Here is a 12,624-nt window from a genome sequence, read left to right on the forward strand (position 1 = left end):
ACAAGCAATTGTACTGGGATCAGTATTCTAATCTGTCAAGTTTTTGTTGTTGTTGTTTTGATTTTTTATTTTTTTTTTCCTTTTTAAATCATTTGCTTAGAGGACCAATTCCTGAAGAAACAGAAGTCTGAAGAAGTTCAGTTTTGTGCAGGGACCCTTTTCTATGCCATATTTCAAGGCCATCACTTTGTGACATTGGCCATTTGAGCAGGCAGTTGTTGCCATCTTTGCACAGTGCTGAGGGGGTGTTTGCTTCGCTAACTTCTTTTGGAAGACTTTCAGTGCTTTTCATGTGGTTGGTGTGAATTGGAGAGTTTCACAGAACTTGCCAAATTTTTGATAGATAGTAACAGCTTTATTCTTTCACTGGCTGAAGCTTGGTGACTGAACCAGTACTCTCCAAGATAAAAGATGAAAAAAGAAAAAACAGAAAACAAACAAATGAAAATTCCTACACTCTGCTAGGGTTTCATATTTGACTCTAATTTTGAAATTAGAGTTAAGTTCAATAAAATATAAAGAAGCCCCCTACTAACTTAAGCTACATTGATATGTGTTAGAGTAATTGCTAAACTAATGGAGCTGTCTCTTTGGACTTGGGAAGGCAGAATTGCACCAGCAGAAGGTTCCTTTTGTGATTGTTATGAATTAAAGGTTAATTTTGTTTGCTCCATATGAAGAAGACTGATTAGATGTTCTGAAGATGATTATTGCACACTACTTCTACCTGAGCCTGCATTAAAAGAATACATCAAATATAGATTAAATGTAGTGGCACTCCTGCTGCTCAGTGTTCACTACACATCATTTTGGGGTATAATGATCAGGTTTCTTTGTCTATGCTGAAGCTCCCACCAAAACAACAACAACAACTTATCTTACATGGGAAGGGCTGTATTACAGTGTATTGCAAGAACTTTTTGTGTGGGATTTGTGTCGATATGAACAATAGAAATTATGTGCATATGACCTGAATATTCAAATCAAACAAACATTAATAAAAATGTGGGAAAATATTATTTTTGTTTTGGTAACTGGGGTTTGCAACAGCAGTAATCATCAACATTTTGGGAGTAAGTGTAAAATATTAGAATAAATAAAATTCAGGTCTACTTTGTTGCTACTTTTCCTCTTCAAATTCTGTGCTTCAGAACCATCCTGGTCAAGGGCAGTGTGATTGCTTGGGTACTTCTCATGCAGATGACATCATTCTTGTCTTTGAAGGCACATTGATGTGTTTCTTTTCTGTGTGTATATGTAAGAAATCTCTGCTTAATGAATGTTTATTAAAACTTAGTTACATATAGTTTTGGAGTATATTTTAATTAAATAATTATTTTGTATTGCTCATTTTATAAACTTATACTAAAATTACATAATTTGTTTCTCCAAAAAAATGATACTTTGGGTCATTTATATGAACCCAAATGCATCCCTTTAAATCAAAGATGATTGAGAAGTACAGGAGAAGTCACTGTAATGAATACCAGGTATATAAAAATACCAGTATAAATGTAGTGAAGAGATCTGAACATGCATACATGAATATATATGCATTTGTAGGGGTGTCTAACCTGTATTAACAGGAGAAAAAAAAAACACACTGTTGTTTTTGTTTTGTTTCTTTGTTTTTGTTTTTCTCCAGGGCTCACAGTTTGTCTCCAACAGATCATCTGGCAGCTTTTTATTTGGCACTGCAGCTTGCCATATCCAGACAGGTTAGTTCTGTTTTAGAAGAGCAACCTCACATTGCCATATGAACATTAAAGCATGTATCTGTTGGTGGATGCTGATGAAGATTTCTTCAACAAAATTGTGGTTTTCCTTGTGCATATAAGCATATATATTAAAAATATATGGATATATTCTTTCTGAACACCTTTGGTTTTATATACTTCTCCAGACTTCTGCCACAGTATTTGCAGCCCAAGGATCAGAAATAAAACATAACACATTCAATCTATGTTTTTCATCATTAATGGTGCTTGGCAGAGAGTACCAAAGTCAATTTTTTACCATGTTTTTACCTATTACGTGTGATCTCTGTTTATGGATTATCAAGAGAGTGGGACTCTTGAATCTAGTCTCTAACAATCTAGACAGTGCTTAAGTATTCAGTATCTGATAAGATACATGCCTTTTCTGAATACTTTCAGAAGATTTGGTTATTGCAAACAGAATTAGAAAGTAAGACTATAATTGGAATTAAAATATTTTCAAAGTCATGGAGAAATACAACCTGTATTTGGAAAAAAAAAAAACCTGTAAGCTAATATTTTAAGAGGCTGAAGGGAACTGTTTTTTAAAACTTATTTTTCTGTTTTATTTTTCAGGGTTAATATATTATTAAACTTTTGCAGATCATTGTAGAACATCAAGTCTATTTTTACACTGATGAAGAGTGTTCTACAGGAGTCTATCTTGGTGAACAGTGTGAAAACGTTAAATACATGTAATCAAGTAATAAGAAAGACTTCTAATACTGGTGCTTTCTTTTTCTGCTTTTTGTTTTTTTTAATCAGATACCAGAAGCTTTGGGTTATGTTCGTCAGGCTCTGCAGCTACAAGGAGATGATGCCAACTCTCTTCATCTCCTTGCGCTCTTGCTATCAGCCCAGAAACACTATCATGATGCTTTGAATATCATTGATATGGCCTTGAGTGAATATCCAGAAAATTTTATGTGAGTGAATGTTGTGTTTGCTTTCTGTGTTTTCTCTCATATTTTTCATAGATGCTTATATCATTCATTTTGAAAGACAATGGATTTGAAATTGATCAATTTTTAAGCTTTTTACAGCATTGTTCCCTCCTGACATTTAATTCAAGTCTGATTTTTATTAAAGGCTTTTTAAATAGTGATTAAGTATTTGGTTTTGGAAGGGAGGCTAGAGCTAGATAGCTGATCTTATTTTGTCTTTTTCCATGTACTGCTTGTTTCAATGGTTTCTCCCTGTTATATGCTTTAAGAGTATTTTCCTGTCTTCTGTTTTTATGCAATGTTCTAAGCAGGATAAACAGGACATTACTATTGGCTAGGGGAGATTGATCCCATCCTACAGATAACTCTGTGCATGTTGTATGGATTCTGAGTTCTTTTTAGGTGTTTCCAGACATGCTTCATGATTTGAGAACTATCTAGCAGTTCTCCTAAACCTGTCTGTGCTTTCTTCAGGCCTCTGATGGATCTCTGTCAGTAAATCCAGGTTAGAAAGGCAAATGAAGCATCAGACATCGAATTTTTTTGGTTCATCTTCTGCCACTTAGTGGAATCATATAAGGCAAAGAACATGCTGCTATATCTCTCAGAATAATTAATAATCTAGAAGAAGTATATCTGAAACTTCTCTCTGTTTTAATAGAAAAACAAAGGATCATTCAGTAAAATGCTTAAAATTACTTACGAGCATTAGGCAGATAGTTATGGGTTTTTCAAGTATGGTTCGTGTCCTTTCCATACTTGTTTGTATCTACATTTTGTGGTTAAATGTGTTGCCTGAATTGTTTTGTTCTTTCTAAAGTTCTGGTAGTTCTAGTAAGGCATGTATATTAATGACATGAGTCATAATTGTGGTTCTACACTGTTAGTCCTGTTACATAACACAAACACCATGGTGATACAGTGTGCTACGTTAAAACCTGCTTGTGCAGATCAGGGAACTGGAGAGAATTATCTTGGCAGTAGGAATCTACATCAGATGTACAGCTGCTGAATTCAAGGTGCATCTCCAGGCAGTCTTTTAGAGTCTTCTCTTTGGTGCTGTCAAATTGATGCTGGTTCCAGAGAGGTTGAGGATATGACTGAGATCTCTTGTGTGTGCTCTGCAATTGATGCTGACAGCCAGCCAAACACATCTGGTCAATAAGATAAATTTGGATTGACTCCTTCATGTAGCTGGATTACTTTTGCAAGGATTTATCAGCAAAACCTCATGTTTACAATCTGTTCTTGCACACTATATCTGGTGCTCTTGAAATAGTTGTCAGCATGTATGTATGAGCATATAAAATGTGAAACACAAATGCTTCCTGTACTGTTGATTCTATTTTTTATACTGCAGCTTCTTTAAAGAGCAGGAATTCATGGTACTTCCTAGCAGGCTGGGAAGAAATCCTTGTGTGTTCTTCTAAGGCTTGCTGATTTTGGGATATACTAAAACATTTTATTATTTGTCTTTGGTATTTTATCAGCTTTTGTAAACATTTCAAATCATAACGTTTTTTCTTTCATCTTTCAGTTATGTCTGCAATCCCAGTAAGCTAAATAGTACAAGGCTTTTCTTGATATTCTCTTTATTTGTCAGAATCAAGTACCTAAATTTTTTTTTTTTTTTTTTTTTTTTTTTTGCAAAATTTGGTAGCTTTACAGTGTAATAAATCTGTACTGGGCAAATACTAAAGTAAAACATAGGGCATATGATTTAATTTTCTTCCTATTTCTTTTATTGTTATTATCCACATACCTCTTCATGCTGTAAATGCATTGTTACAGTGGGTGCTGTCCTGCCCTATTCATAACTGTATGCTATTTCTGTTTTGCTTTTCTTTGTGAAAAGAATCTAAGTTTTCAGAACTTTATTAACACTATATCTTTGTAAAATGCTAGAGGTTGCAAGGAAGTCATAGAACACACTGAGTCATACTGAGAAATCAACACTGTAAAGCATTCCTCTGTTGTAGTTAATTAGTAAATACCTGTCAGTTTTTAATCTTTTAAAATTGATACATTCCTAGAGTTGTTTCATGTTCAATGTTTGAAGTGCACTGTAAGCATACCATCACATACTGAATTATTGTTAACTTTTCTGAGGTATAGAGTTAGAAAGTTGCTAAACGAATGGAGTTGATCGGATAATGATTTTTCTCCCTGTATCCCTAGGTCACTAAGTAGAAAGATTTCTCAGAGCCAAAGACTTCTGTCCCATCATAATGTAACGTAGTGGAAGAAATGAACAAATGTTACACTGTGCTGTTAATGGCAAGATATAGCTTTATTTTTCAGTGGAGAGTTGTTTGTTCTTCCTTAGTCTATTATATTGTCAGCATAAACATGCAATCTACTCTGAGAACTTACAAAATATGGGGCCAAACTATTGGAAAAAAAAGTAATATACCTGTAAAAGTGAAAAAGGTATGTATTAATGTTTTCCAGAAATAATCAAAATGCATGATTTTGGTCTCATTCACATCAAATGGCATTTGAACTCATCAGAAGTTACACAGTTTTCCCCCTATTTCATTAGACAACTTGTCCCTGTAGTATAAATGTGCAGTTCAGTTCCTTTTCATCTTGACAGGTTTTAAACCCACAGATGATGAAGCACAGAGGCCTGACCACCAAACTATAGGGTAGACTGTGTTCTCACTATATGGTGAGATGTTCCTTGTAAAGAACCAGGGACACGCTGCCTTGAAAGCAAGGAGAGAGTGAGCAGGAAGGAGCCACAGTATATCCTAAAGTGCTAGAGTAGTTAACTGTAAGGGAGTAGATGTGTATGTGAGTTCTTTGCTGCTTGGGTTTGCCTTGAATTTTATTTTAATCCAGTGATTGCCTACTCTGAGTGTATAAGCAGTCCCAGAGGTGTGCATTACCATCTGGAGGTGTATTCAAGATGATGCACGGCTGTGATAGTTTTGTTGCGTTGATACCTGGGGATAGTTTTCTTCTCGTAGTTTATTTCCACCAACACCAGCTACAGAGCTCTGCTTGTGGTAAGTGCATCTTTGCAGTGAAACCAATAGCATATACAGTTCTCAGAGATCATTTCATTATCGAGACCCAAGATAACTGCTATGCTCAGTTATTTCAAGGCAGTGCCTAGATATGCAGGATTCCAGTCATAAATTGGCTATAGTCATGTTTTATGGCTAATGTGTTGAGTTAAACTGTCTTGTACAGTGTTGACAGCTGACAGAGAAAAGCCAAAATGCTTTGGACACTCAGTGATAAGCTCTTGTCAAATAGACAAGTGGAGAATAGTTTTTGGGAAGAGGGCATTTTGAAAGTAAATCAAATCCTTCAGCTGTTAAGAGCTTTCTGCCTTTTTATAGGGTTTTGAAAACTTTTCTTGGGAATCTTTGCATTGTCTTGTTTTTGAACAAATGTCAATGAACAGATCTGCTTTGTTTAATGCTTTTAGGGGTGGGCAGAAGATTGAGAAATAAGTAAGCGTTGATTAATGTTGGGCTTGTACATCTTGTGCAATATACATAACATAGTTACATGTGCGATGTTAAGGAGCCTTATTTACAAATTCCTTTCCATGACCCTTCCCTGTCCTTTCACCTGCTTGTGATGAGGAGCCTATATCTTAGTGGTTTTTTGAATAGTATAAAATCTTGAAATAACACTTTTTTCTGCCCTACTTCATAGCCAAAAGAGACAGTTACGTTTCTTAATGAAATATTTTTGATACTGTTTTCTTCATCATAGCTTTTCAAGAGTACTCTGTCATTATTTCAAGTGTTGGGGCAGTTAAAGATGACTATAGTGCCTGAAATTAGCATAACTAGGCAAAATATATAATGAATATTAATAGCTAATTGTATGCTGAAAATTGAGAACTGCAATGGGTAGCAGCTGACAAGCTTTTGAAGTAGGAGAAGCAGGGAACAGCAGATGGGTTATTTGAGGAGTGTAAGCATGTTATTTTAATGTTAAGTACACTCAGAAAGGAAAGACATATGGTAGCAGGTTCGAAGACAACTGAAGACTGACTTCACAGTTTAAACATTTACATTTGTTGAAGTGTGATGGATTTTTTTTCTTCCAAGAATCTTTTACAGAAGCATCAGGCCTATGTATCACTACTGAAAATTATTAAAATCCTTTCCTTCATGTCCTTCAAGGATTCCTTCTGAGCTACAGTAGATTTCCCAGAATCACAGAGCCTATTAACCTTCCCTTCAGATTGTTGATTAACAAACTCATTTCTTGTTGTCCAGTAGGCATAACAGAAGAGCTGTTGGTACGTGCAATGTATGGTGGTAGGTGCATTGCTGTTCTGTGGGGTGGGTGTATTTATCAGCTAGAGGGAAGAAATTGCACCATTCTGTTTTCCCAAAGTTGGGGAATAGTTGCACTGTTATGTGTGGTGTTGGATGAGTTTACAATTCTTTTTCTCTTGATAAAGAGAACACTGGGAATTCTTTGAGAAAAGGGTAGTAATATAGGATTAGACAAGAAGTAGTGGTCCAGGGGCCTTGCCAAAGTCATGCCTCTGAAAAGGTCAGTGTATACACCCTTGTCAACTTCTGACAATATGCTTTATCAAATCCATTTCATTTTTATCTTGTCTGTCTTGGGAGTAAATGGGTTTGTTCTCAGGAATATTTGTGTAAGTCCTGAACAGAATCAACAGAATAGAACAGTTCTGTTGGAAGGGACCTTCAAAGATCATCTAGTCCGGCTGCCTGACCACTCCAGGGCTAACCAAAAGTTCAAGCACATTACTGAGGGCACTGTCCCAATGCCCCTTGAGCACTGACAGGCACGGGGCAGCAACCACCTCTCTAGGAAGCCTGCCCCAGTGTCTGACCACCCTCACGGTCAATGCATTTTCCCTAATGCCCAGTCTGACCCTCCCTTGGTGCAGCTCCGTGCAGCTCCCACCTGACCTGCCATCGGGTGCTGGGAGCAAAGAGCGGCACCTCCCTCTGTGCTTCCCCTCCTCAGGGAGCTGCAGGGAGCAATGAGGCCGCCTCTGAGCCTCCTCATCTCCAGACTGGACAGCCTAAGTGTCCTCAGCCTCTCCTCACAGGATGCTTCTGACCAGGTTTGCTGGACACTTTCAAGGACCTTAACATCCTTTTCATATTGCAGAACCCAGAACTGTACACGGTATTTCAGGTGAGGCTGCACCAATGCTAATTAGAGTGGGAGAATCACCTCTTTTACTGAAAGACAGTGTCATTTGCTTGTGAATTTTCTTTTTCTGTTAGGTCCCTCATTGTTTTTTCTTTTTCATTAGTTGTTATGATGTGCTTTCACAGAATGGTCCATTAAACAGGATGTTGTTGATAGGTAGATATTACTTCATGTAACAAATTGGTCATTGGCCTCAGGGTATTATCCCTGACTGTTCTATTTGCTAGGCATGGCTGGGCTATAGATACTTCTCTGGAACTTGATTGAAGGAGTCCCAGCTCAGGCCATGAGCTGGCTGCCGCAGGGTGTTCAAGGCAAGAAAACAGAAAGTTTTCAAGTATAACTAATTTGTTCTGGCTTCAGTCAGAAACTATCTTCATTATAGTTTACAGATTTACATTTTCTTAGGGACATTGAGTTCATAAGATGGCATACACCATGTATAAATACACCTCCACCAAAAGTCACAGGACTGACTACTGCTTTTGTCTGAAAAAAAGCAATGCTACCGCTCTGTGAATAAATATATAGGAAATCTTATTTTAAAGGGTGCAGTGGAGGCCATCCAATGCACAGTAAAGATACTTATTCGTGCTTTCCAGAAGATTCTTATCTTGTTATTTTGGGATCTGAGGGCTGTTTTTGTTGTATCTTTTGCCTGTTTGAGAGTCAGGCTTCCAAGAGCCATCTGAAATGGCTGTTTTTATTTCATCTGTGTTCCTATGTATATGGGCCTCCCAGTACTGGGGATTTATCCAACCAAAGTTGGAAGAGATTACCCTTCTGCTTTATTTAGTCACTAGAGAAATCTGTCACTTTTTCTGAATCTTTTGGATCAGGTTTCACACCTTCTAGTATTCTTGGTGATTGATTGAGAAATGCTTTAGGAGATTTTTATTATTATTCTTATTGTTAAATTGGATGCATTGCAGATATTTTAACGAAGTTTAGAATTGGTTTCTTGATCTCCTGTTGCCAGTGTTGGTGATCTAGTGATGCAGTTCATCAGATTTCCTGAAGGAACTGGACTGATAGAAGCAGCTGAAAAAATAATTCAAATACACATTGTGAATAGTTGTACTTGGTAACCTCCTCTCATTATTTGTTTTGCTAGCTTGTAAATGTGACTTGGGTAAAGGAGACTAATTCTCAATTGTTGACACTTAAAACAAAAATCAGGAGCAGATGTGATTAAGTGGGGAAGAGGAAACTGGCTTCAGGATAAGGAGACAAAATTTGATTGGGCAGCAATATCACAGAAATTCAAAAGAAATCATCAGGAAATAAGATTAATTTGTTCAGTTTATGTTTACATCTTTCCCGATAGTAAAACTTTCCTGAAAACTTAAGTAGACTGACTGTGCAAGGTTGCACATTGCAGTTTCAGCAGACACCTCTCTGAATTCATTTACTTACTTAAATTATGATGATAGAAGTGAGGCATGTAAAATCATTTAATGTAAATCCTTTATTAAAATATGCTTGTTCCACATTGTATCTAGCTTCATGTTGACATTCTTTCTGTCAGTTAATTTTTTGTAATTATGTCATCTTTTGTTTTGATGATCATATAGTTCTGATTTTGATATGGACACATCAGAAGCTGGAGATACCACTGCAGCATGTGTTAATTCGTTTTTGTTTGGCACTCTTCATGAAAACTGAATTTTTGTTCTTAATTTGAGCTGTTCCTTTATTTGCTTCCAGACATTAGTTTTTGCATATTCTTTACTAAGCAATGTGTAGTACTAGTGCCTTCGTACTCTGGTGGTAGCTACTATAATCAAGTCACCTCTAAACGTCCTTTCTGTTGAGAATGTTCCTGATAGCAGGGCACGTTCTGTAACCTTTTAATTATGTGTTGCACTTGGGTACTACAGCCAGCATTTTCATCGTATGTAAACAGGAGCTGCACACAATACTTCCATATTGCTTATCATTGCTATCTACAAAGAACTATCTCCATTGGAAAGGATCGTGTTAATTATTTTGAGCATAATTGCTTCATTGGGAGTTTATGTCCAATTACCTATTTACTAGCATTCTCATTTGCTTCTCAGTCACTTATTTCTATGATGCGTTTCCACTTTAGAGTGCAAAGGCTATATTTATTCTTGCAACTATATGCTCTTTTTAAAAAGAATTCCAGCTTGAGAGCTGTTAATCTGTGCTACTGAAGAAATTGATTGGAAAGTTTCCTACTGTGCTGTTACAAGGATCTTTGCATTAGGAGAGTATATTACATATAAATTCGAGTCTCATTGGATACAAGTGGAATTCCTGAATGAAGGGTCTTACAACAGTCAACCTTACCTTCTCCTTTTAGAAAAAGCTACAAAATTGCAGACTGTAATCTGTTGTCAAATTCTGGACTGTGAATGAAGTTAACACTGTGAACTTCAGGATTTTCTTTTAACCTTTTTCTTCTAAACCATTTATTCATGAATAATTGCAAGGCTGTCAGAAGAACACTGGCTGATAACAATTTCAATTTCTCTTAGTATATGCTAAGGTTTGGCTTCTTTAATGATACCTATAATTTATATCAGAAATCTTTCCCGTGTATCTAATTGTTAAGTGCAAGAAGTGCACTTTCCTAAAACTTTGGGAAAGGTGAATAAATTTATATTCTCTCAAATCATAAACATTAAATAATATATGTTCAAAGTAAATTTTAGACGCACTTTGTACTGATTTCCCACCTTAATTACTGTGGCATCTGTCAGTTAATCTGATTTAATTTATACAATCTGTTGACACTGATGGCTTTGTTACAGAAATGAGCTGTGATTATATGAAGTGTGTGTGTAAACATAAGTTTACATCAACATAATTATCTTTTTGCTTAAGTTCAGCTCATTTGGAAAAAGTCTGTATCAAAAAAATTGTTCACTTTCAGACTTTGATATCATTCTATAGTGATCTGCATTGCCCTTTCTGTGATTTTATTCTTATTTTATTTATTTTATATAGGGTCGTAGTCTAACGTTTCAGAAGTCATACATTTAGACTTGGTGAGGTTTGCATGTGTGTTTTTAATGTAGTGTCTAGTTTTAGAAACAGAACACCTTCTCTTGGATTTTCCTAGCATTCCAGGATTTAAAGTTATAGGGTATGTCAAACGGGCACTTAAATGTGAAATCAATGTGAAATATTATGTGTCTTTATGCAGAACTTTGTTGCCTTTCTTTTGTGCTCTAATAAGTAATAGGCTGTAAGTGTTAACTATATAAAGTTTATTCTTACAGATTAAAAAGAATAAAAAGGATGTAGATAATATAAAGTTTATTATTATTTATGCTATTGTAGAAATTAATACAGTTGTTATCGAGGTGACTGTGCTTTGATGCTTTCTGTGTGAATATGTTGGTTGCTGTCATTTTTATGGGGCTGCCAGTATTTTAATTACTTTCCTACCACCTCTTAATGGTTGATAATGATGTAAAAATACTGTTAGAAATGTAATTCTTAACTTCACTTAGAAGTTAGAAATGCAACTATTGTACTACTTTAAAAGGTTCTCTTATAGCATATAAAATGTACTCAATTTATGCAGAACATAACATAAAGGCAGTTGTATTTTTAATCCTGCATTGTACACATGTGGATTAGATCTGTCCTTTCAAATTTTAGCTTCTTCAAGTGGGTTAGCTGTTCACTCTTGTGTATGTTGTGCTGAGTATGCTTAGCCTGACCTCACTGCATGCAGAGGAGTCTTTGAAGGGTTCTCAGCAAGGCTTCTGGCATGTTAAGCTGTAGGGCTAATATTTCTCAAAGCACATACTTTCAGTGATGGTATACCTCTTCCTTATGTTTTTCAATCCCTGAATCACATAAATAATTTATATAAGAAGAGAATAATAATGAAATTACTCCAAATCCTAATGGAAAATAGTGCAGTCTGTTCATTTTTGGTCAGGATATAGGGATATGGACCCTTTAGAAGAAATCTAGTGGAATTAAAAATTTGCAACAGGAAGTTGCTTAGTCTGAGGAACCTTAGGGCGATTCCTGATTACTGCTATGATTGATGATACTGCTCTAGTAGGCTGATCAAGTAAAGAACACATGTTGTGTTGCCAAGATTTAAAGAAAGAAATGCGGAATGAAAGGCACGTCTCTTCTATATGGTAGTGTGTGGACTATAGATTTCCAGCTTTGGCCCATCCAAGCTGGTATGCTCATACGGTGCACAGCAACATGCAAAAATGACTTGCTTGATACCAAAAGCGAAGCAGCTGGCTTGGAAATGATAGCCGAGGTAAGTAATACCTGTTCACTGAAAGAACTAAGGCTTCTCTGTGCTGATAGTGTTACTTGTCACAGAGCAGAGATCAGTCTTCACTATAAATTTTTAATTCATTCTAGAGAGTAGGAATATCTGTAATGACTTAATGCCAGTATTTGACATACTGACTTGTCCTAATTGCCTGACATTATTGCAGCATCTGGATGTTTTGTTTCAAAAGTGAAACAGACTTGCTGAGAAGAAAGGAAGAGTTATAATTAAGACAGCAGTTTTGTTTTGCAGATTCATGTGTTCTTGACTGTGCTTCAAATGACACTGGTTGGTTGGCAGGGAAAGCTTCAGATTGTTTTAGAAGGATAGCTTATATTGATTGGGAAATAGAGCCTTATCGAGAACCTCGGAACTCACAAGGATTCCTTATTACAGCTATCCTATTCTATAGTGCTTTTCTTGAAGTCATTGTGTATATTTTAAGAACAATTAGGTTATTTGCTCCACCTCTTCTGGA

At 36.1% G+C, this 12,624-nt stretch overlaps 1 protein-coding gene across 1 annotated transcript in view; it reads left to right on the forward strand.

Annotated features, from left to right (window-relative positions):
- The window catches only part of TTC7B (tetratricopeptide repeat domain 7B), a 134,118-nt gene that overhangs the window by 66,677 nt on the left and 54,817 nt on the right, over positions 1 to 12,624 (forward strand). Inside the window, exons 14-15 of the mRNA XM_032189229.1 lie at positions 1,646 to 1,718; positions 2,523 to 2,683. Coding sequence (XP_032045120.1) covers positions 1,646 to 1,718; positions 2,523 to 2,683 — 234 coding nt within the window. The remainder of the gene's footprint in view (positions 1 to 1,645; positions 1,719 to 2,522; positions 2,684 to 12,624) is intronic.

The sequence above is a fragment of the Aythya fuligula genome, chromosome 5, assembly GCF_009819795.1.
Source record: "Aythya fuligula isolate bAytFul2 chromosome 5, bAytFul2.pri, whole genome shotgun sequence".
Classification (NCBI taxonomy): domain Eukaryota; kingdom Metazoa; phylum Chordata; class Aves; order Anseriformes; family Anatidae; genus Aythya; species Aythya fuligula.